This window comes from Megalobrama amblycephala, linkage group LG5, assembly GCF_018812025.1.
Source record: "Megalobrama amblycephala isolate DHTTF-2021 linkage group LG5, ASM1881202v1, whole genome shotgun sequence".
Taxonomy (NCBI): domain Eukaryota; kingdom Metazoa; phylum Chordata; class Actinopteri; order Cypriniformes; family Xenocyprididae; genus Megalobrama; species Megalobrama amblycephala.
Window position 1 is genome coordinate 5,738,667 of NC_063048.1, and position 26,327 is coordinate 5,764,993.

General features: G+C 38.5%; 2 protein-coding genes across 3 annotated transcripts; both read right to left on the bottom strand.

The window, feature by feature from the left end:
- Positions 1 to 886: 886 nt before the first annotated feature.
- Positions 887 to 6,081, bottom strand: LOC125268332 (solute carrier family 22 member 3-like). Its single transcript, XM_048190425.1, has 11 exons — positions 5,179 to 6,081; positions 4,780 to 4,883; positions 4,477 to 4,631; positions 4,040 to 4,208; positions 3,776 to 3,893; positions 3,086 to 3,192; positions 2,724 to 2,938; positions 2,509 to 2,617; positions 1,496 to 1,608; positions 1,319 to 1,418; positions 887 to 1,232 (listed from the first exon to the last, which is right to left on the bottom strand). The coding sequence occupies exons 1-11, from the start codon at positions 5,569 to 5,571 to the stop codon at positions 1,145 to 1,147; spliced, it is 1,671 nt and encodes a 556-aa protein (XP_048046382.1). The 5' UTR covers positions 5,572 to 6,081; the 3' UTR covers positions 887 to 1,144.
- A 2,906-nt stretch (positions 6,082 to 8,987) lies between these two features.
- Positions 8,988 to 18,542, bottom strand: txlnbb (taxilin beta b). Of its 2 annotated transcripts, none has more exons than XM_048190426.1 (10): positions 18,387 to 18,542; positions 16,667 to 16,889; positions 16,414 to 16,505; positions 15,339 to 15,509; positions 12,301 to 12,495; positions 11,406 to 11,525; positions 11,094 to 11,168; positions 10,914 to 11,006; positions 9,798 to 9,893; positions 8,988 to 9,604 (listed from the first exon to the last, which is right to left on the bottom strand). In XM_048190426.1, exons 2-10 carry the CDS (start codon positions 16,872 to 16,874, stop codon positions 9,050 to 9,052), a joined length of 1,605 nt encoding a protein of 534 aa, XP_048046383.1. In that variant the 5' UTR covers positions 16,875 to 16,889; positions 18,387 to 18,542; the 3' UTR covers positions 8,988 to 9,049. The 2 variants fall into 2 exon arrangements, with proteins under 2 accessions (XP_048046383.1, XP_048046384.1); XM_048190427.1 differs by having other exon boundaries at positions 16,667 to 16,886; positions 18,387 to 18,535.
- Positions 18,543 to 26,327: the final 7,785 nt, after the last annotated feature.

Sequence of the window (26,327 nt, forward strand, 5' to 3'; positions counted from 1 at the left end):
TGTATAACGCAAGAGTCTCTGAAAGCATCTCTTCATTAAAAGCGAGTTTCATGGATGACTGGATGTGAATTGAGCACGAATATAAAACAGCTTAAAGACCCTTTGTTGTGAAAATCAAGTTTTTAATGATGTTTATATGTCTATGTGGTGTTTTAATAAGCTTTAAGGCAAGCCATGTCAACACCATTGCTGAGTATTTTCTCCTTAAACCTGCAATGAAAAAAAAGACGTGATTGGTAATTTAACCAATCACGTCAACGTGCCAGCAGGTTTTAGCAAATCATTAACAGCAAACTAGCAGGGGAGTTTTAAGAGAAGCCAGGTTATCCCGGTATATTTTTCTGTTGATAAGAAAATCGTGTAGATTTAGCAATATGGCGGGTGTATGATGTATATTAACAATGTTATTATGAACAATATGCCTTTCTCCACTGACGTTCTGAGTTGTTCAAAGTGTTTGTGAGGATACTAATTGTAAGAAGGCAGCTGTCTGACTCTGACATGGCGGTAACATTAGCAACACATTCTTAGCATAGTCAAGCAAAAGGCTAATCATATTAATTAACATTATGTGTCTGATGTTGTAAAGAGTGATGCCATTGTGCTGCGTTTACCTCAGTAAGTTGAGCAAGTGGAGATGGGTCTAATTTGCATATTCATTGAACTACGTATACTAAAGAGTTACATTCAAGCTATTTTAAGGCATGAAGACATTTTTTTTTCACAGGAAAAAAACTTTTAAATGTGTCATTTTGGTGATTAAAGTGGGATAAAATTATTATAAAGGGATACAATTATTGACTACAGGGGGACTTTATAGAAATACTAAAAAACTTCATATGACCCAGAATACTGTATTAAGAATATAAAAAAAACCAACACTTAGTTACATTAGGTATTAAATATGAGGAAATACATTTAATGAACAAAAGAAAAATAAACAACAAATAAGCAAATAAAGCATTAAAAGTATAGGAATAGGTCATATTTAAAAATCTATTGTCTAAAGGCATCTGAAGGCAACAATACTTTCAGATTTTCTCTTGTATGCATATTGCATAATAACATTATGGTAATATTACAGTGTTGAACATGTTATTACACACAGATCTTATGATTATATTTATTTTTTTTGTGATTGAAATCACTTCTGGGGTGTTCTCTCAATAGCTTTCATCGGAACAATGCTTATTTCAGGAAACTGACCACCATCTTTTTCCTTGTGTTTGCGCCTGATAAAGAAAATATGACATTATTAACAGGATAAACTAATAACTGGCCTATTATAAGTGAATTGAAAACAGAAAACTTGACTTACCTACTCATATTTTCCACATCATCCACAGTTTCTGGGAGATCTACACCTTTCATTTCTGGTAAAAGCATCACTAGTCCACTGTACAGAACAGACATGGCCCCTGTATGGTGATGAAGAGAAATATGATAGCTGATAATAAACATGCATTTTCATTTATGCAATTGAAAGTCTTCTTACCATAGACAAACAGGGGAAGTTCTTGCCAAATACTAGCTAATCTGTACAGAATAAATGGAGCAACAACTGCCCCAATGTCACTGGCTGAAGAGCACACAGATACACCCAAGTTTCTGTAAAATAGGCAACAAAAAATATGTAAATTACTAACAAAACAGAGAACATATTGAATGTGTATTTAAACAAATACTCAATCTAGAAAAGGAAAATTCATCCAGATAAACTCTGGATTTTAAAGCTTCAACTGAAAGTTTCAAACAATTTGATAGTGTATAATGCTCATGTAGTTTGCATACTCTGGCATTTTGAAGAGTGATTTAAAGTTTGAAGGTTATATAAGCATTACATTTGATATCATTTATGAATTTCTATGTGGTTGCTAATGTCCTGTGTGTGATTGGTATGCTATTCTGCCCTACAAAGCAAAAAGGCAGTAACTGCATTTTTGGTCAAAAATTAGTTATTGTCATTTTCATGACATTCAAGGCATCCTTTGTTATGTGACAAAACATCTTATCTGAAATGTGTGTCGTTTTGGAGTAACATAACAGCAACATGTCCAATAATCTACCTACAACTACTTAGGCTGGATGACAGGATAACTTTTAAGTCATTTTTCTCAGTTCTGCACTCTGCGTAGTTACTGCCTTTTTGCTTTGTAGGGCAGAATTGCAATAGCTGTTCTGAGTGATTGCTCTGGTATTGATAGGGTCAATGGGTTTTGGGGGATATTTAATTGAAAAACCTGTGGTCACTTATATAAGATAAAGCAACTGATTGACACTGCAAAATTTAGTGCATGCAGCTAGAAAGATCAACTAGGGGAAGTTGTTTAAAAATTTGGTCTCTGTTAAAGGATTTTGAGAAATTTGTAAAATAGCAGTATGCCAACCAATGATAGTCATGAGACAATATTCCAAAACACAAATATTTGTCTTTAATTAACCATTAACAACAGCATTAAAACACTTACTGCTTCCACTGACTAATAACGACTGATAAATAATCCAAACCTGAGCGGTGTTGGATACATTTCTGCGTTGGCAAAATTCACAGTCTCATTCCCAATGGCAACAGCCAGTCTTCCTATAATTGCAATGGTTCTTTTGAGCCAGGAAATATCTTGAAAAATAGAATATTGTACACTGTGAACACCAGACTTAAGCGTCATGTTTTGAGATAACACAATAAAATAATCTGCCAAAGCATTTCTGGTAGTGTAGCTTACTTGGTGAAATAAATGGTACAGCCAAACAAGCAGCACCTCCAATAAAATTGACTGTAGCCATGAGGGGACGTCTGCCAATTCGGTCAACTAAGAAATAAAATATAATTCCAGTTGGAAGCTCCACCAGAGCTGAGATGAGAAAATCCAGGAAAACATTATCCCCTGTGATTCCTAAACGTAACACCAAACCCTGGAACACCACTGCACCAGTAAACCTTTAGGAAGAGGATGCAACAAAAACTGTAAACATCACACTACAGTATATAGAGCATTTGCTCTAATACAGAAATGTTTTGCTGGTTTAAATAATCTGACATTGTTAAACAATAGCATAAAAATGTGTATTCAAGGACACAGCTCACCATGCATATATCAAGATGAGGGTGTGCTTCCTCATTTTAGGAGTCTTAAATAAATCTTTAAATGAAGGGTGCATGATTTCTTCTTGTTTTTCTATCAGAAGATCCATCTAATCAAATTAATACAAAATAGTTCTTGTTTAATACATAGCAGCATGGTGTAGAATTACTTATTTGAGACATATTACTCAGACACAATGAGCACTAATCCCTGATGTGAAATCAAACAAAAAGAACAAAAAGGAAATTGTAGGTAATCTAATAAAGATGGTGACTGTAGAGACTCTGACTTGTTCTATACCAGAACATAATATATTCAATTCTAGAGTCATAATATATTCAATTCATAGAGTCAATTCTAGAGTCATGTTGGAATGATTGTATTTACAAGATGAGCATGAACACCACATTATTTTTCCAGATTAATTATTTGTGGAAACAAGGATTTTCTAGGGTGATTTCCTATTAAATGGTGAAAGCAGATTGCATGTGTCATAATTATGTTTTAAGGTTTGGTTAGTATCAGATTTTGGTGTACTGTTTTGCGCAACAAAATTACATTTTGCATGCATTTTCCTATGACAGCGTGAAAAGGATAAAGTACATAATTGAACATCAATTACGCACTTTATGCATAAACTTTGGATATACTGTACTAGAACTATGAGGGTGATAAATAGTCTTTCAAATTACCTCTTGAAAGTCTTCAGGAAGTGATCTTTTATTGCACTTGGCAATGCTTTCAATAATATTTACAGCTTCTTTTGTCTTCCTTTGTGACAGTAACCATCTGGGAGACTCTGGAATAACCCTGTGACAACATCAATGTTTGCCAAATCCAGTAAATGATATATGATGGAATACCAATAACTTGTAGAATTAATAAAGAGAACCCTCATTTCAAGTGTGATTAAGAATCATTCATAAATATGTTATCATTCCATTGCAAGCAAATACCAGTGATAGACCAGAAAGATGAATGTTGGTAGGGTCATGGCCAGCTGTAGGTTTTTCCATGAAGGAATGTAATACGCAAGAGCAGGAAGGAGCACCAAACCCAATGAGTACAGAGTACGGGACATAACGGAGACAAATTTCCTGTTGTTTGATCCAAAAAATTCGATAACTGTTTTGAAAAAGGAAAATATATCAAGATAACAAGTCTGCAGTATTAAAGCTTGAGTGCATGATGTCTGCTAGAACTTCAAAACTGCCTTTAATAAACATATCAGTGAAGTTACACACAAAGTACAATGTCATTTAAGAAAAGTGACTGCTTTTCAACTATCTTTTTAAATGACCAAATTGTTTTATTTAACTCTTGGTTTAGAGATCTCATCTTATGTTAATTTATTATGTTCTCAATAGGCACATAAAAAGGCGCAAGTACTCACTTAAAACATATGTGGCAGTCCATGCTCCTTTGGCGAAAAAACCTTGCAAAAATCGGAAGAACAGGAGCAGGGGGTAATAAGATGAAAAAATAATACATATTCCAGAGACTCCAAGGCCAAATATAGATGCAATAAAACATGATTTTCTTCCAAACCTGTAGACAAATATTTAACCACCTTTATTATTTCCACCCTCAAATCTGACATGCATTTATGCCATTAAAGAAAATGCAATTTAATTTTTTTTTTATTTATTTTTTTTTTTAAGGCTTGTTGAAATATTCAACAAGCATTTGATCAAACCTGTCAGCTAGGTATCCAGTCACGAGGGCACCTATAAAGAACCCTCCAGCTAAGGATGCCTGATTCAGATCTGCAAGCCAGGAGTCTTCACAAACCAATGAAAACTAGGATACATGAGGACAACATTCAGATTAGGGTAAATGTAACAAAAAATTCTCTTACTGCAAAACCAATTGAAAATGCACATGCAAGTATATACATGCCACCACTGCACATATCTAAAGACATCCATCTATATTTAGAAATGTTACTAAGGAGCTGTGTTCAAGTTTAAACACTGATCAGTTACATTTTAAAGCATGCAAACCCAAAGCAAGCAGATGCATGTTAATGATTTGTTATTTTCACTTCAGTTTTGAGTCAGTTCTGAAGCAGAGACGGCACAATATTTATTCTTACCTCTGTTACAATGGTGGTCCGGTTCTCATAAAAGCTCCATCCATCATTACAGGAGGAAAGATGAGTGCTGTTGGTAAATATGAACCGGTCGACGGAGACATTACAGGTGAGCGCGCTCTCGTTCCAACGCGCGTCAAACTTTACACATTTACTAAAGGCACTGCGTGGGCCAGTGCGAGGAATTGTTAGATCCCGCACCTGCTCTTCAGAGAAACCACATTTCTCCTGGAGACCCGCACTTTTACACCAGTGATCTGGCGTATATCCTAAGAATACAACTCCTATTAGCACAAATGCGAGCGGCAAAATAGGCAAAGAACCTAAAAGAGAGATTCTCTTCTGATATAACCCGAAATCACCAGCATGTTGCAGAAGTTCATCAAAATTAGACATCTTTACAAGGGTGGAAACGGTTTCTTTCTAATCCTTATTTTATCATGCAGACTGTTGTTGACACCTAAAGTTTGGACGTTTGGTGTGGTTTACCGCAGATACTACAGAGTAAGTTACGCATGAGCTTTGGGTGCTGCGAAGGTGGAGTTATGAAAGAACCTGATCAAAGTTCCTTCACGTCATGTGAGGAAAAAAACAGTCAGAAACTGTTAAAGAAAGATGAGCGATAAGCGATATAATTAACGCTATGAATCAAATGTGCCTTTTCATGACAGATATCATGTCACGAGAAATCAGCTGTCTCATACAAGTTACAGCAGCGGCCCGCGTTTTTTTAACCAATCAGAAGAACGCTCGCTGCCTGTCAGTCACTTTGCGCGTGTGAGTTTACTGTCATCGGATTGGCTGGCATGTCTGCAACCATAGCTTGCCTTGACGCATATGAATTCTGTATTGCAATAGACTTAAAGGTGCAATATGTACTATTTTTACAGTAAATATCCAAAAACCACTAGTCCAGTGTTATATATTTTGTTCACTTGAGTACAATATCCCAAATGTTTCCAACTATTTGTAAATCGTAAGAAAATTGCAATTTTAACCAAGTCTCCGGGACGTGTGAGGAGTCGCCTGTCAATTGCGTCATACCCGCGCAATCCGCGCTACCCGTTTTTATTTTGTAGAAACGAAACACCAAATACGCTTTAATATATTACCTATGTAGGCTATATTACACGTTTTAATAGACAAGGGAACATCTGTTTTGATATATTTATAGACAGAAAATGAATTGTTATTATATAGCTCAACACGTTAGTTTTTTTTCGATTTACCATGCTTTACCATGTCTCAGAGAAAAACACTATTTTGTCAAGTAGCTAACATAGCATAATCAGATGCAGCTTTATTTTTAGTAACAGTAATACATCATTTTCTCCATCATACAATACGTTTTAAAATTAATTGCATGTCATTTATCAACACAAGACATCCAATATTTAATATGATATTCTAAAATTGATCTATCTTACTGCAGTGTGCAACAAGTGTCTCACAGCAGCTGCCGAGTGAACGCACAGAGTAACATTATAACATAATTTTCAACACACTCAAATGTATCTAATAATAAACAGAGCTGCATTACCTCATGACCGGAAAAGCGGAAGCGGCACTCCAGCGGCCTCGTTCAGCTCCCACAACACTCGGTCCTGCTCTGCTTCACACTACAGTAACGTTAATAATCGAGTCCTATCCCAATTCTTCCCGAGTCCTATCCCAATTCTATTACACCGTCTGTTGAGGTGAAGACCACATGTCCCAAGATTGCGCTCTAAAACTTGGCATCATCAAGCTACGCCTTTGTTTTGAATAGGCTTCTAGTGACCTCTAGCGGCCAAAATTATTACATATTGTACCTTTAAAGTTACCATAGTAAAAGTAAAAACATTAAAAAGTACCAAAGTAAAAACCTGTAGGCATATAGTGAGTTAATAAATATAAAAGCACAAACCAACACAACTAACCTGTGAAAGGTTATCCCATTGACCGTTCCAAGATGGCGGGCGTGCAAACGTGTCTGGAGCACTTGAATGTGGCATCTAAGTATACATATCTAGGCTATGATTATTGTGGCATTAGGGCCTGTAAAAGAAATTACATATATAAACTATTAAGACAATTTTGAATTAGTGCGGAGCCAACTAAAAAGAGACGTGGTGAAAAAAAGAGATGGGAGGAAAAATTATTTGTCAATGCTTTTGCGTTCACTCTCAAATGTTTTGCGTTCCCCCAAGAAACTTTGCGATCGCTCGTAAAATCTTTGCATTCCCCTGAGAAACTTTGCGTTGGCTCACAAAACCTTTTGAGCTCTTTGCAAGCGCACACAGTTTCTCGGCAGAACGCAAAAGTTTTTGCGAGTGAAAGCAAAATTTCTCGGGAACACAAAACATTTGCAAGAGTACGCAAAAGCACTGACAAATCATTTTTCCTCCAGCTCAAATATTTTTCTTTCACTCATATTTATTTTACCACCATGTCCCTTTTGTGGCTTTGTAATACCGTGACCGCTTTTTAGACCAAATTTACCACTTGTAAACAACAAAAAAAGTTTCCTTTCTTTGACAAAACAAACTGTTTGGTTGATTAAAGGCCTATTATTTTTTGGTTAATTATTAGGTTTTTTAACACAACTCATTGAGTGAGAAATTATCAAGTGACAAGTGCACATGTAGCCTAACATTAAAATAAAGTATTTCTTGGATCTGTTAATTATTTTCTGGTTTATTATAATATTCAAACAGCATCTAATCTAAGGAAACCTATACACCATTTCCACTATTTAAAGCTATAACGATTCAATATACCGTATACCCAAAAAGGTAGATCTTACATGGTTCAGTGATTTATACTATGCTTATCCATACACAATTTATGCTCTGCCACGTGGCATCAAATGACTCAACTCAGGAATTTTGTAAATCAAGTTAAACAAATTAACAGTACTTGTTTGCAGTTTCACAATAAAGACCAACACCCACAATAATTACACTGAATAGCCTGAATTCCTTGCATAACTGCTGTCAAATCAAATCCTGACACGATTCTCACAAAGTACATCTTTCTGTAGATACGAAAACAGTGAACGAAGATTAATTAATCTATAGAATGTATGTCATTTTGTTGTCAATTTTAGGTATTTTCTGAATGTAAGTCATCCACACTCTAAAAGATGCTGAGTATAGCACTTTTCAGATTTTTATTAAAAAACAAAACATCCCTGTCAATGATCTATCATTTTGATATTATTGATAAGGTCAGTTTGCTTTGGCCCAAATATGAACTTTGAACTTTGTAACATAATCTGTATTTCACATGCGTTTCTAATTTTACTCACCAGTGTTCATCCGCAGGGTTCTCATCTGCTACTTTCAACTTGAAGGACAGTCTCACAAAAAATATGAATAAAATTATATGGAGATGCACAAGGTAGTAGGTTTTAGTTTCAATAATTAAATACTATGTCAAAAGTGTCTGAAGTGAGTGGTTGCAGCAAGAAGGGCATACGTAGGACAACGTAAAACATGCAAAATCTGCTGTGTGGATTATTCCACTGTGGTGACACCTGATAAAAAAGGGAACAAGCTGAGAGAGAGAGAGAGAGAGAGAGAGAGAGAGAGAGATGCTATTAGATAATAAAGAGCCAATAATGATTTAGTATAGGAAAATGTGATTATTCTCTCTGTATCTGTACTTTCCAAAATGTTGCAGCAGTTTCTCCAAATGTATGCACTGTATATCACCATTTCACAAGTTCTGGGTTGTTTGTCTAACATCAAGTCGCTTATAATGTCTTGAAATATATAATACTACATGCAAGTATGATGTAAGTTCAGACATTGACTCACAAGCATGATGCATTAAGATGTAGTATAAACTTTATTTGTAAATGTGTGGCAAATTGACATTCAGATTAGTCTGTCTAATCAACCGACTGCATGTCTTTGTCTCTGAGCTCTTGATGTTCTTCAGACAGTGTGTCTGTGAGGGGTTGCATCTCCTCTGTGAAGTTGAGTTCCTCCTCAACCTGTTCCTCACCGTGAGTGGCGTCTGCACTCTCAGCACAGCTGTTTGAGTCTTCACAAGGCTCTGGCGACATGTGGCGGCAAATGGTGAACGCTGCCGCGAGCTCCTGTAGCCGAGCTTTCTCAGCCTTCAGGTTGACAAGCTCTTTGGTCAGCGGTGTCGCATCTGCGGGAGACTCACAGATTGGATCAATAGGAGTGTCAAGATCTTGACTGACCACTTCTGTTGAGACTGCCACTTCCTCTTTAGTTACTGCAACTTCCTCTGTTGCTTCTGTAGCTTTCTCGGTAGTGACAGATGCAGCAGCCGCTGCATCGTCAGCTCCGGCCTGTTGGGACCCATGGAGCTTCTGAAATAGTGTTTTCCTCTCATCTTGAAGCGCTCTACAGAGATTCTCCAGTTTCTTGGTCTTCAGGGTGAAGAGTTCAAACTCTTTCTCCTTCAGTGCTTTCTGCATGAGAAAATCTTGATCATATTACTCCACATCTACTAGAAAGTCTTTCAGCATTACTTAAACACTGTGTCGAGATTCATTCTCTTGAATCTCATAGTACAGATACTTGTTTAGTTGCAAACATTAACTGTACAGATATGGTTTGCTGCATTCTACAATGTTGCTGTTCTGTATAAACTGAGTAACTTACATCTGCGACCATATCAAGAAGAGCTTTATTGCAGCCATCAAAACGTGATTTCCAGCCCATTGCTTCCTTCTCCAACTTTTTCATCTTCTTTGCCATCTGTAAAATAAATCAACATCTTACCATGTAGGCCTACATAAGACAGACAGCAAGCTGCTTTTGCCATATCAACATATTTTGTTGATCCTGGAACAACAAACCTAACCCTACCCATGAGTTATCCTTAAAGGGGGGATGTAATGCTATTTCATGCATTCTGACTTATTTACACTGTTGAAGAGTTGGATTCTCATGCTAAACATGGACAAAGTTTCAAAACACGAGTTGGACGTATGATGGAGTATTTCTGTGCCAAATGACTACTTCCGGTTTCAGAGAGTTTTTTTCTAGTATGGCCCTTTATCACGTAATAAAGGGCGGAAATCCTTGTATAGACACTTCTCCCTGATAAGCGTGCACACATATCACCCAAAGCAAGAGCACGCCCATCAACGCGTTTCGTTCGGGATACGGAAGCCGAGAGATTTTTCAACAATGGCTGTGTCCCAATTCAGGGGTTGCACCATTTGAAGGCTGCATACATCATCGGTCTCATTTAAGAAAAATAACCGTTAGATTGCAACGTAAGAAAGAAATTACAGTATTTTACACCCCACAATGAATATCAGTCAATTTTATTATGGTTACTTTTCTTAAATATGACATCCTTGAAGACGTATGCAGCCTTCAAATGCGACCTCCGGAGGATGCAGCCTCTGAAATGAGATGCAGCCCCTGTAACTGAAGGAGAATGAATTTGGTTGTGAGGGAAAGATTACCTTTTTCAGCTTCCCAAAGAACCCAGATTTAAGGGAACAGAGGATGAAGGTTTTTTTCGAGTTGTTCCCGGGATTTCTGTGATGAATACTTTGTAAACAAGTCCCGGTTCGATTTGCAGATCGTGGGTGGTGAGCAAAGCTGCATCAGATGTCTATGTTTTGTTGGCAATCGGCGCGCAAGTGCATATAATGTAAACAACATGAACGCTTATGTTCCCTTTGTACTGCATATGTATTCAAGATTAAAATGAGATTGGCAGAAACTGTGTGTGATACATAGAAATGTGTCAGCGATACACACCTTATCCATGTCCTGTTTGAAGCTGGCATATACACCATTGCTCTTAGATACTGTTCCTTGGAATTCATCAAACTTCTCAGAATATACAGCAAGCTAACAGAAAAAAAAGTGTTATTTTGTGAACAAATACGATTAGAGAAAAAAAAAACTAAAGATGTGTAATATTTTATGTAAATTTACCTGGGCCTTCATATCAATCTCTTGTCCTTTCAAAAGTTTAACCTGTATTTTGGCCTCTGCAGCCTGCTTCAGTAACTGGAAAATACACATAGATCGGAAGTAATTGAATAGTCCCAGAAAAAAAAAAAAATAGTTCACTTATTTCAGGAGTTAAGTGCATTGCTTAAAAGCACAATGGTGAAAAGTCATGGTTTATATTTCTCTGGACTCAAAATAGCAGCAAGATAAATTAGAGTAATAAATGCAAGATCATTTATGCAATACAAATGTATTTGTAGTTGAGAACATTTTTTCTTTAGATATTTTACTCACATGCTCCTTCTCCAGCTTGTGTTTCTCCTCAGCGTCTTTGAGCATCATGTTGGCCTGTTTAAGTTTTGTCTCCAGTAATTTCTGCTGCAGGTCTCTGTGCTTGAACACTTTTTCAAGATTCTGCATGAAGGCCAAAAACATGATTATTCAATTATTCTTAAATTCTTCTTATATACTTCTATGCACATTCTACTTAAGGACTAGGTTTGAAACACTTTATTCAAATCAGGGTTATTATAGTTAACTAAAACCTGTTCATTTCATTCAAGTTTCAATTACTTGAAATAAAATAAACATAAATTGAAATGAAATCTAATTAAACTTATTTTAAAGGCCCACTGCAGTGCCTTGGAACGCACAGCTTTATTCACTGTGTTGATGTAATTTCCAATGAAACAGGTAGACAGGGGATATGACTATCGTCTATGGACCGGAGCAGACTGCTGCTCACGCTGCGGTGGTTCACGTGACACTAACGCAAAAAACGGACTTCATTTGCATCAATGGAAAGCATATTTACACTGTCTGAATCATTCCCTATCCTCTTTATAGTGCACTATGTGCCATTCACCATATAGAAACTAATAAACGTGTGAACAAATGACTGATTTCAGCTGCAGCTTCAGCGTCTGTTTATAGTGTATGAGGGGGCGGGACTTCAGATTCTAGAGAGCATTTGATTGGACAGAAGATTTGATGAGAAGCTGAAGTCTGCGGTGATGTCATGAAAATCCACTGTTTAACCTGATGTACAAAAATAACTAAAACTAAAATTTAAATAAAATTAAAAATAAAATTCCCAATTATCCTTAATTAACCCTATATATAACTATAACAGTATCTCTGACTGAAATGATAGGATCTCAGCTCAAACCAAAGTGACGTTTTTCCATACCGCCTCTCGCTGGTCATATTTTGATATGAGGTCCTTGAGTTTCTCAGCCAGGTCACTGTTCTCCTGGCACAGTTTGTTGTTGCGACTGCTGTGTTCCTCGATCTGGGCCTGGATGTCCGTCAGTGTGCTCTGGAAATGCGTAGTGATTTCCTTCCTCTTGAGATCATCTTCACGACACCTCTGTAGAGTTTCTTCCTGCACCAAATACGTCATAAGACAGAAGTAGATATGAGTTGTGTCAAATTCTTATAGTTCTAGTAAAAAAAATCTGTTATAGGCTAATGACATAAGTTATCTTAGGTTTTGTTATGTTTGTCAGTAGGGGGCGATCTTGAAATATAAACCCTTTTACTGTGATTTTGTATAGTTTGCCATTTCATTGTTTATTAACACTAAAACATTGTTTATTGTAAAGAATGTTTAAAATCTAAGAAATATAACTTTAAATATAACTTCCCCATTAGTTAGGTCCCATTACTTAACGTTAGTTGACTAACATTAACAATGAGCAGCAATAAATTTGCTATTAGCAAATAATCTTTGTTAACATTAGTTCAATCATGACAACTCTTGGAATAGTTTTAGCATATTGAATATGGCAATGTTAAAGGTGCAGTAAGTTATTTCTCAAAGTAGTTGCTGAACATTGTTGATATTTGAAAGCAACTAAAATAAACACACCCCTCTCTTCATTGCTTCACCCCCAATGCGCACCCTCCAATCCTAACCGCCCTGCTCCAAATTGGTCTCGAACCACGATCGCTGGCAATGCGAGGCAGGTGAACTAACAAGGATGTTAAACGATAAACAACACCACATTCTCTAGCAGCCATCAGCTGCCCTCCTGCATCACCCTGCACAACTCTCACTAGCTGGTATCCATAACACACGCAATGCTAGAATGGATGTCTGTTTAGCATTAAAGAAATGCAACAAAATAATGCTTCACAAAAAATAAAGCGAAGATTATGAATGAACAACAAATTGAACATACAGTACATAAGAGTAAATACAAATTAAAGCTGAAAGCAGTGATGAAAGGGCCCTTGCATTTGGGCTTACTGCCACCTGGTGGCCTTAGAAAAACTGAACAGTGGGCGATATTCATTTAAGCGGATAAATAAAGGAGAAATATGGCAAAGTCATTTAGATGCACCAGTTGCTGCCAGCAGGTGGTGCTTTGACTATTACTGAATATTGCCAAGTAGATGTCTTCAGGCCAGGACTATTATCAAACGTGAAGTTTGGAGCAGATCGAACATTGTATGCCTGAGTTACAACAACTTCCTGTTTCGCGGCGTTAATCGCATACATTAGCACTTAGCCAAGTGTTGCATGATTTAACGTGTTTCTAGTATGTTTGGTACTTCATGGCATATTTAAATGTGTTTCTGGGAGTGAATTATTGTGCAAAGCATTCCATTTCCTGTTGTCAGCAGGTGGCGCTATGACTAACTGAATATTGGCATACAGATGTCTTTAGGTCAGGACTCTTATCACACATGTGAAGTTTGGGGCAGATCAGACACTGTATGCCCAAGTTACAATAACTTCCTGTTTCATGGCGAAACATCGAACTTTGTCACAGACAAGCCCTTCAGTGAAAAGTAAAGATCTTCGGAATTTAATGTCACAAAGGCCTTTAGATTAGACTGACCAAATATGATGTTGATCTGATTGAAGCTCTAGGAGGAGTTCGTTAAAGTACAACGTCTGGAAATGGCAAAAACACATAGAACATAGAAGACAAGAATATCTCACTTCCTGTTGGGTTTTCAGATTTTGCACCCAGGGACTGTTGGGCTGTTACATGTTTCTGCCAAATTTCATACCTGTCCTAAAGTCCTAAAGCTCTTTCCTGATCAAACCCTTCATTTTCCAGTGATATTCTTATGAGATTTTCTCTTTTGGAATGTCTCTCAGCCATCCTTTTTCTACAGTCTTTCTTCAAATCTCCCTCTTGCTCGTTCTCTCTCCTCCACCGTCATACACCCCCAAATGCTGATTGGCTACACGTTTGTTGTTGTGTCTGGTTGTGTCAGTCCAACCAACTTTCAAACAGCGTTTTTCAAATATCACTTACCCCACCTTTAATGTATTTGGCCTTGGCAAACTGTGCTACACTGTTGTTGCTGTTGATTGTTGCTGCTGTTAATAGATACACAGACACACTGCTCTGAGAATGTAAGATATGCTACTGCATAATTAGACATACATAAATCCCGCAGCAGATCATGGCAGGTGGAGCTGGGGAAGGTAGAGGGTTTCAGAAGAACAATAGCTTACAACAAACAATGAACCAGACTATTTAAATGTTGAGCAAGCAATCTCATTGGCTGCAGGATCAGACAAAGAGATTTCCCATTTATTGACTGACACCTCTCCTGTCCTGTGTAAACATGATGGGTATTCTATTCTTGTTTGAACTGCTCCCTCTACTGTACAGGCGTGAATTTGCATTTCCTTCGGCCTGAAGCTTATTCATTTCATTTTTGGTTTGAAAGGGTCTTAACATTTACCAAAAATAGAACTTTTCATAAAAACAAACAAACAGCCCAGCCCAGATGAGAAAAAGTAACGCAAAAGTAATGTAACATATTTCTTTCCATAAAAAGTAAACAAGTAACACAATTAGTTTAGTTTTTTATGGAGTAATATTGTAATGCATTACTTTTAAAAGTAACTTTCCTCAACACTGGTGATTGCTTGCAGATTGCACAGCCTGCACCCTCTAGAGTTTCATGACTGAACTAGGTATTTAATAAAAATGTTCATTGTTAGTTCATGTTAGCGCAAGTAAATTAACAAATATTAACAGACACAACTTTTGATTTAAAATAATGTATTAGTAAATGTTGAAATTAACATAAAATGAGATTCATAAATGCTTATATTTTCATTGATAGCTCATGATGTTAAACCTTTTGTCTTTTTATTATTGATCAGCAGGTTTTGATTTGTGCTCATTAGTAGATATGGGCATTTATAGTAAGACATTTTCACACAATCATATCCATGAGCTGAGATGATATTGGCACCTTTAACGTCTTGTTGTGTCTTTGCAGTTCCCTGCACAGGCCTTCTAGTTTACTGCGGGCCAGAACAGCTCGGCTGTGTTCACTCTGAAGCTGATCCTTTTCCTTCAGGACCTGAAGAAGTTTCTTCTGCAGGACCTTCAGCTGTTTCTGGTCCGAGCGATGCTCCTCCAGCTGCATTGTATTTGCACACATGATGTAGTTATGATCTCTTTTGTTTACAGAAATATAAAAACTGCATATAGAAAAATCTCAATAACAAGCTGAAAAAAATAGAAAATTCTTTCATTCATTCAAGATGAACTATTGGAAATGTACAATAAAAGACGGTCTATGGGACAACCCTAAATAAAACTAAATAATATTATTGAAATAAACTATTGATATTTTATACAAGGATGTAAATTCTGTTTGTTTCTTAAAGGGATAGTTCACCCAAAAATTCTGTCATTAATTACTCACCCTCATGTCGTTCCACAGCTGTAAGACCTTTTTGAACACAAATTAAGATATTTTTCATAAAATCCGATGGCTCAGTGAGGCCTGCATTGACAGCAAGACAATTAACACTTTCAATGCCCAGAAAGCTATAAAGACATATTTAAAACAGTTCATGTGACTACAGTGGCAGTTTGATACACGCTCCGAACCATTGATTCAAAACAAAAGATTTGTAAAGCTTTGAAGCTACATGCTTGAAGCAGTGTTTTGAATCACCCATCATTAGATATTGTTGAATAACTTAATAGCTTCATAACATTAAGGTTGAACCACTGTAGTCACATGAACTGTTTTAAATACATCTTTAGTAGCTTTCTGGACGTTTAAAGTGTCTTGCTGGCAATGGAGGCCTCACTGGGCCATCGGTTTTTATGAAAAATATCTTAATTTGTGTTCCAAAAATGAACAAAGGTCTTACAGCTGTGGAACGACATGAGGGTGAGTAATTAACGACAGAATTTTCATTTTTGGGTGAACTAACCCTTTAATATAAAGGGTTTTTTTTGTTTGTTTGTTTTTTTTGTTGTTGTTTTTTTTTATGTTTCAAATGCAGAACATTGCTGATGATTGTACTCACCAGTTCTGCATGTTTTTTGATGAGAGCTTCTAGTTTCTGCTCAGGCGTTCCCAGTTTATTTAGGCTCTGCATGAGCAGCATGGCTTCCTTCCCTGTGATTATTGACACAATTTACAATTCACACAGTTTGATTGAGCGAAGTGGGGAAAAAAATAAGCAAAAAGAGGAAATACTTGTTTTAATTTATCACTAATCACATTGCCATTGATTCAAATGGAATAACATGGTGTTAAAAATCTTGCATGTGACTCACCAAGGCCTTTAAGCATCTTCTTCTCCATTTTATGCTCTTTAGCCTTGCCTGGAACAGCTTCTTCCTCAACATCCTCAGGCTCACCTGGCTGTTCGTTCACCTGATAGGTGTTGATAATGTCCTCCAGCTGCTGACCCAGATCCTCAGTGAGGTCATGGGTCACATCAGCCTTGGTGTCTTCATTTGTAGGTTGGGAACAGCTCTCCATCCTGATTATATTCTGCTATTGAGATATAGAGTCAGTGAAAGATGGGATAAATTTGTTGATTGAACTAGTGGAGCCATTTACAAGGTTTTGCTTCAGATCAAATGTTATTAACAGTATAACAAGTACTAAATAATGCAAAATGAAAGTTCTTCAAACTATGTTTCATCTTACTGTATGTTGTATGACAAGTTTTGATAGTATGGTAACATTTTTCAGTACAGTTTTACAGTAAGGTTTCATTTGATAACATAATGACCAACACATCTACAGCATTTATTACTATGATTAGAGTTATTATTATTTATTACAGCAACTTATATAATGTTAATCTCATTTACTAATACATTTTTAAGTTGATTCTGTTAATTAATGCATTGTGAACTAACATTAACAAAGGTGAATAAATGCTGTAAGAAGAATATATTGCTCATTGTTAGTTCATGTTAGTTAACTAATGTTAACAAATTATACCTTACTGTAAAGTGTTACTGCTATTGTTTAATGGGATGGTAAAGATTTTTCAGTTTTTGAAGAAAAACGCAGAACTTAGTCTACTTTGATTAATAAAATACAAAGAAATATATTTTTAAATAAATGATAGAAATTGAACTTTTTAATTATTTTTGGGGTAAAAATGTTTGTCTATTTTGATTCATAAAATAAATACGAGTAGTTTTTCAGGCTGAATTATAAGGTTGAATTTCCCTGATCGTATCACTATTCATAAACTATTTAAAACTAAACACTTTAAACTTTGAACTAAAGCCTTAATAAATAAATAAACATATATTAATATATATATATATATATATAATTTTATGTGATTCTTAAAAGTGGACACATTAGAGCTCATGAGATGAATTGCTTTGAATTGATTTAATTCTTACTTATTCTAAAGAGTTGTTTGGGGTTGTTTACCCCCTGAGCTACAGAGTGACTGTCTGTTTCCCCTGTTCATCTGGTTAAATTTAGCCGCTCTGTCCCGGCTGATAACTCCCTCTGATTTCACAAGCACATGGCACCTGTTCATGGCCTGAAGTCTATTTCAAGAGACCCTTAATATGGTCAACTTGTCTGCTTATTCTCCAGCATGTCAATGTTCATGAATTGTCAAATGATATGTTGTAAAATTGCATTGCACATTTAATAAAAAAACATATATTTAAAAAAATCTATTTTATATTCCACTGTTTTTTTGTTTGTTTGTTTTTGTTTTTTGCATCCCAGTTGACCTACACTGAACCTTCATGCATTGCAATGTATTTTCCATTCCTCTTGCACTGATATTTTCAAAGATTTGACACACAGAAGACCTTAACTCAGAAATTCAGCCTAAAACCATGTTCTGTCACACTAAAACATGCTTTTCATGCTGAACACATTGAAATATATTTTCTTTTACGGTATGGCAATCAAACATCAAGTCAAACCAATTCACATTAAAAAACTATGACAGTGACAGTGCATGAGACATTAGGTAAAGTTCAAGAGGAGACGTGAGGAAACACTTACCAGCAGGAGCAGTGAGGGAGTGAGTGGAGTAGAGCCGAGCCGAGTTGCTGTCAGGACGAACGCAGCAGCTGCGTGAGGCAGACAGACCTCAAAATAATCAGGAGGGATCGTGCTCAAACACACAACACATTGAGCTGAGCTGAATTCTGTGCAAGCCCATGCTGAGATTCAAATCATGTTGTACAATGTATGTCAAACTCAAATCATGTTCATCTATAGTATAGGTAAAGAATATCTGTGTGACTTTTGTCTAACATTGTTTGATTGTTGTGAAATCTGTAAACATGCAGGACGAAGCGAAAGATGTTTCAAAACAAATCAGAGTATTTTAAAATTTTAATATATTATAATTTGAAACTGAATCTCACGAAATGCCAAAAAGTCCAGGTCTATTTTAGGCCTATATGACTGCTTTTGTTATTGCTTTTTGCATTGTGAGGTTACCATTTTTTATTATTGTCATGCAAAAAAAAAAAAAAACTCATGACTTGGATGTGGGAAAAAAATATGCTAATATTTCCATTTGTAGTAGCGCCTTCGATTTATGCTGATTTAAATTTAAAAATGATATAATTTAAATCTGTGAATCTCATGAAATCTCAAAAACATGTCCAGGTGATATTTCACTCCCACAAAAAAGCCTATTTTTTGATTGTTCTGTTCTGGGTAGCGTTTCCCAAAAGCATCGTAAGCCTAAGTTGATCGTAGCTCCATTGGTTTCAATGGAGCTACGATCAACTTAAGCTTACGATGCTTTTGGGAAACTCTGCCCTGTTCTGTTCTGTTTTTTTCATTGTGAAATTAATGACAGTTAAGCATATTTTCACACTATTTTTCATTATTGTTATGCAAAGAAAAATATGGGGGGAAAATATGATAATATTTTTAAAAAATCAGCATGGTTGTATTTGTGGTATTGCTTCCATTTATGCTTAATTATTTAAATTTGAAAATGATATCAAATTGCCCCTGTTATGCTATTTTAATGGTTAATAATTTTGTTTTGTCTCTTCTAAAATAAGTTTACATGCATCCAAGATCAAAAACTTTACAAAACAATACAATAGATTGCTTTAAAATCAAGCAGCTTTAAACACGAAAAACAGTATCAGTATTTTGTTTCATCAGAAGTACAACTTAATTTTCTACTATAAAGCAGTTATCCAGTATGTTCATGTTTTCACTCGTGGACGTCTGACCTCCACGGACTGAACAAGAGAAATGAAGTGGAAAAGATTTCCATGTGAAAGAAGGCAGAACCGCAGTGCAAACCTACCTATTACGTAATTGCCATGGACCAATGGTAGAACAAAGGTGTTTGCCAGCCGAAGCAAACTTTTCCGGAAAGTTTGTTTGGCAAGCTGTTTCGAACTCCCAAAACAAACTTCAAACGAAGTTCATTTTAGCCTGATTTTGTTCAAAATGACATCACATCAGTTCGTTCTTCAATTTTGCTTGAAGTATTGGGGCCTTTAGTGATACAGTAACAATGGCATTGGTTGTTTCTGTAGGGTCTGCACAGTCTCAAAGATGAGCAGGTCCCACCATAAATTGTGTTTAAGTCTCAATTCATGGGACTCTGGTTTGTAAATCTTACATTGATTCCGGCCCGGCAGACACTAATGGATCACGAGACTCTTTTTTATGACTATTTCGATAAGTCCTAAACCTCTCCTCTGCGACTTCAAAGGAGATGCAAAGACCACGGATCGGGTTTCGAGGAGACAGGCCCGAATTCCAAACGGTCATAAAAAGGAAAATACACGCACGCACCCACAGACACACACACACATACACATACAAAAGCCCTACATAAAGACTGTATGCACAAGTTTCCTGCACAAGTTCCTGCCGTAGAGACGGACTCTCTTCTTTATCTTCCGGTCATCTTACTTCCAGTTAACTTCGCTGAAGATCACCTCCTGAAGGACCAACCACCACACTGAGTGCTCCGAAACTCTAAGCACCACAACGAACCTACATGCAAGTATTTGTTAAGATTTTAAATACTGGGTTTCCTTGCTGGCTCTTCAAGGTTAACTGTTGGAATTGGCCATTCTTTGATCATCTCTCTTCCTGCCTTTTTCTTTCACTTTGTATATATCTGTATCTACTTGTGTACATTTATCCGTATAACCTTTGTATTACCCGTTCCGTATATTAAACACATCATATCCATACCTTTTGTTCACTTGCTCATTCAACAACGATCAGGTCACTTTAACGTTTCGATCCTATATCCTTGCTTTACGTTTGGATGCTAGAATAGGAAGTCTTTCTCGTGGCCAGAGGACAGACCTTCCTTCTTATAACATTCTGAGGAGCTATAGTTTGCCGGACAAACGAACAGTTTCTCTAAATAATTATTAAACCAGAACTAATCATATATATAATTGATTACAATTCGTTGTAATTAATTCACCATATATGGTTAATTCCCCCTTGGGTCGGTATGTGCATAATAATTCATAAAGCTTGATGAATTATTATATTCATATTTCACCCATAAATTGATTAATAACTGTATAAATCGCTACATTTCCATATCAATTCCAGTGTGTGTCCTCATCCTTTTGAAGTGGATGCAAAGTGGATTTGCAACACAAAGCGTCTCAGTTGTAACCCTTGTTACCAGAAGGAGGGAACGGAGGTGTCATGTCGGATGACCAAAGAATTGGGAGCTCGCTAAAGAGGCTAGTCTATTTTGAGTGTAACAAAAATGAGCCAATGCACATTGGCATGTGATAATTGAATCAGCTGTGCCGTCCCGCAGCACGGGTATTTAATGAGCAGCAGGTGCATCGCATACTTCAGGTTTTCGCTGAGGACCGAACCGAAGTTGTTGCCCGGCACCCCAGCAGTGGTACACCAGCTGTGGCGATGGGACGTGAAGTCTCCGTTTCCTCCTTCAGGGAACAAGGGTTACATACCTATCTGAGGCATTAGCTTTCAGCCGGTCACTCTCAACGTCACATCGGATGACCGATGAATTGGGATCCCTACCAAAGGACCACAGGTGCTGCCGCCTTCCAGTGACCTGCGTTAGCCTGCTGAACCCTCTCGAAGATGGGACAGGGCTTACACAGAGAGATGAACACTGCCCACTCAGTGAACTTGGATAACACTGGGAAAGCGTACCCTTTCCATAGGAAAAGGAATGCTGCGGAAGCCACATCCTCCACAGGAGTTCTGGTGGAGTATACTCATATGGACTAACCTAAGTCTCTGAGTGTTTCTCACCTAGTTTGGGAGGAGGCAACACATGGCAGAGATGGCAGAGCAGACTCCGCAAAGGGAAAGACATATAGCTTCCATTCAGGAGCTTACCGTGGAAAATACACACATTGGATCCACTCAGGGTCGCACATATGGGCACCCAGCCTAGTACTGGTTCTCTTGGACCAGACCCTCCGCCATGTCCGTCTGCCGGGGGTGATTGGAGGACTCAACAGGGTCTGCCAGTAGGGACTGGAGAATTAAGCGCACATATTGGCACAGCAAGCCAACATTAAGCCGAGGCCTCTCGGTGTCTCTGACCGGTTGAAGTGGGAACACAGGAGGAGACCAGCTCAACACGAAGGCTATAGAATCTAGCAAACTTTTTAGGTGTCGCCCAGCCCGCAGCTCTACAAATATCTGTCAGCGAGGTGCCACGTACCAGGAGGATGCAACACTTCTAGTAGAGTGAGCTCGCAGCCTGAGGGGGCAGGGCACGCCTTGTGCTTGGTAAGCCTGTAACAATCAGCCAAATTGGTTGAGTCACATGATTTAAAATGGGGTCAGATTAAACTGTGTGAGAGGTTTGGAGTGTTTAAAAAGATGAGACAGACAACAGAAATGAATAAATAAGGTGTATTTACAATATTCACATGGAACTTAAAACAACACAATAAAACCAGAAAAACTTAGGCTGTTTAAAAGCGTGGAGTCCGTTTGCACCATACCCTAAAACAGTCCTTAAGAGTCCTAGTAGCGTGCTGAAAGTCCCAACGTGAAAGTGTCCACCGGTGTATATACAAAGTCCACAGAAGTGATAATCCAATGAAAAAGTGATGTGGTTTGCTGGAGAGGTGAGTCCGTAAAATGTAACTCCACGGTCCAGCTCGCAGGTGATCACAATTGTAATGGGCGGGCTGACTGTTTGCCATGCTGCCTCCTTTATGCTGGCCTACTTCCTTATTCCTGTCATGTGATCAGTCACATGACAGGCAGACCCAGACTCATTTAAAGACATACACACATTAAAATAAGTAAGAGGAATAAAATGGACTAAAACACATGTAAACCAATTAAAACTCTATTATACATAAAATCATTGTAATAAATAGAGCGGTAAAACATGTATTTTATGGGACAGTGTCACAAGCCAAGGCGATGGCATCCACTATCCAGTGGGCCATCCTCTGCTTGGAGACAGCCTTTCCCTTCCGCTGGCCTCTGTAACAGACAAAGAGCTGGTTTGAGGTCCTAAAGCTTTACGTCCAGTCTACGTACATTTGTAATGCACGGACGGGACAATGCAAATCTAGGGCTGAGTCTGCCTGCTCCGGGGGCAGAACTTGCAGGTTCAGTACCGTGAAAGGGGTGGTAGGAACCTTGGGCATGTAGCCAGGCCGAGGTCTCAGTACCATGTGGGTGTCACCCGGCCCAAATTCTAGGCACAATTCATCGACTGAAAATGCCTGCATGTCCCCTACCCTCTAGATGGAGGCCAATGCAACCAGAACCAAAGTCTTTATGGTCAGAATCTTTAGATCAACTGACTGCAAAGTCTCAAATGGGATAATCTGAAGTGCTCTGAGCACCAGACTGAGGTCTCAAGAGGTTGTGGAGGGGGTTTGTGGAGGATTTAACCATCTCATCTCCCTAAGGAACCTGACGACCAGGTCATGCTTCCCAACCAACTTGCCGATGGGGTTGTGATTAGCAGAAATTGCAGCAGCATAGACTTTGAGGGTGGAGGAAGACAGACTTTGCTCCAACCCATGCTACAGAAAGGAAAGCACAACACTAATCGAAAACTTTCGGGGGTCTTTTTGGCAAGAAGAACACCACAAGTAGATCCTTTCTCAGAGGAATTGGCCAAGGAGGGGCTGTTGTGAGGAGCATAAGTTCTGGGAACTAGGTGCAGTTGGGCCAGTAGGGCGCAACTAGCAAGACCTGCTCCTCGTCCTCCCTGGCCTTGCACAGTGTCTGTGCAAGAAGTCTCACTGGGGGAAATGCAAATTTGCCTAGGCCCCGGGGCCAGCTGTGTGCCAGTGCATCCGTGCCGAGTGCCCCTCCAGTCAGGGTCTACTTGTGCAGCTCTGAAACGACTCCAAACCAGCTGGACCACCTGGGGATGGAGTCTCCATTCTCCTAGGAGCACAGGTCTTGATAGCTCTTCAGCCAGGATGAGTGTGCCACGGATGTGAATGGCACGAACAGGCCTCAGATGCTTCTGACTCCAGAGGAGGAGATGGCGGGCGACGGGAGCATAGACCACCTTCATGGTCGATGTACGCAACAGCAGCAGTGTTGTCTATACCAACCAGCACGTCTTTGCCATGTAGGCGCTTTTTTAGGTTGCTCAGTGCAATATGTATTGCCAGCAACTCGAGGCAATTGATGTGCCAATGCTGATGGGGTCCCGTCCAAACCCCTGAGACTGCTTGCCCATTGTACATGGCACCCCAGCCAGTGGCAGAGGCATCCGTGAATACCACAGCATGCCTAGACACTTGTTCTAGGGGCACTGCGGCCTGGAGAAACGAAGGGACCAAACACGGGCTAAAGGTTTGGCGACAGGCCGGTGTGATTTCCACCTGGTGAGTGCCTCATTGCCACGCCCATCTCGGGGCAGTGAAGCCTGTGCTGAAGCATTCTCATATGAAGCAAACCGAGCAGTGTTACTGCCGCTGTGGCTGCCATATGCCCCAGGAGCCTCTGAAATAACTTCAGTGGGAGCGCTGTCCTGCCTTTGAACATGTTCAAGCAGTTCAGCATGACCGGCACATTCTTCTGTGAGGTGTGCTGTCCGTTTGACTGAATCCATCTCCATACCGGGAAAAGAGATCTTCTGCACTGGCAAGAGTTTGCTCTTTTACCAGTTGACCCAAAGACCCAACTGGCTGAGGTGACTGAACACTAGGTCCCTGTGTTCGAATAACTGATCTCAGGACTGTGCTAGTATGAGCCAGTTGTAGAGATAGTCGAGGATGCGAACGCCACGTTCTCTCATGGGAACAAGGGCCGCCTTCTATGACTTTCCTGAAGACACGGGGTGACAGGGACAGCCCAAAGGGCAGGACTTTGTACTGATATGCATAACCCTCGAACACAAAGTGCAGCAACAGCCTGTGTCAAGAGAGAATCGAGACATGAAAGTACGCGTCCTTTAGGTCAATCACTGCAAACCATCTTGGGGACACATGCATTCGAAAATGTGTTTCTGCATCAATATTTTGAATGTTAGCATGTGTAAGGCACGGTTCAAAACTCACAGGTCCAAGATTGATCGTAACCCACCGCCTTCCTTGGTTACAATGAAGTATGGGCTGCAAAACCCTGCCTTCCAGTTCTGCACCATCCACTGCTCTCCGTGCCCTCTTGGGACCCAGAGAGGAAGGAAACTACTCTTTTTTTTTTGACAATGTGGGTACCACTGGCTGTGAGGCCAACAGCGGAACAAAAAGAAAAGGATCAAGTTGCACTTTTAGAGAACTTGCTCTCTTTCTTAGTGCTGAAGCATGCAGGGAGACGGCCGCTGCAACACTGACAGTGAAAAAGTGCAATCATGCAGTGTGCTCTCACTCTCTCTTTGAAGGTGCCTCTCTTACCAGCTGTGAGAACAGCTTTTTTAGCGCTCTAATACAGCGCATCGTTCACCAGCTGTGAGAACAGCTTTTGTTGTACTTTGTTGTACTTGCTCTAGGCAGAAAACAAATAACAAAAGATGAGAGGCAACCATGCTGCTGTGCAATGTCGCCAACACTAAAGATGAAAGAGGCTTCTTCTCTGAAAATCAGCTCGATTAGGAAACACTCTTGTAATGTCTGCATTCAGGATGAAGCAAACGTTCAGGTCCGAAGCGAAAAGCTGAAGTATGTAATGCACCTGCTGCTCATTAAATACCTGCGCTTCGGGATGGCACAGCTGATACAATTATCGCATGCCAATATGCATTGGCTCATTTTAGTTACACTTGAAGTAGATTGGCCTCTCTAGCAAGATCCCAATTCGTCGGTCATCCGAAGTGACGTCGACAACATGAACCAAACTATTCCAGCCTCAGCTACAACTACAGTGTTAAAAGGTGGGTCAAAGTAGGCGTTGTTTGTAAGTGCCATTGAAGACAATAGGCTGGCACTATGCAAATTTGTTACATTGTTACATAGGTTTGTAACAGGAAGTGAGACTGGAATTGCTGACGACTTGTTTCGGCAGTTTAGAATTGATTCTTTCTTTTCAGAGACAACTTTATTTATCGTGCACTTTTATCTCTTAAACTTTACATTCACAAACAGCTATATTACACAGTAAATGAAAGGTACCAAAAAAGCTTAATAGGGGAACTTCAGTCATATGAAATTGTTAATCTCATGAAATATCAAAAACATGTCCAGGTCATATTTCACTACTGAAAAAAGCTGTTTTTTTGTTTGTTTGTTTTGTTTTTCATTGTGATATTTAGTTTTATGACAATGAAAAACAAAACAAACAAACATTTCTCTCCATTTTTCATGTTTTTGTCATGCACACACACACACGCAACAATTTCTGTTTCTTTCATGATTTGTGGTACACTTTCAATTTATCCTGATATATATGTAAAAAAAAGTTGTAATGTTAGTAATGTGCTTAATTATGAAGAAAATAATGTGACAATGTAAAAAAAAAATGTAAAAAAAATCTAAATGTTGAAAAAAAATGTATGTTATGCATTTTCCAAAAAATATTTGG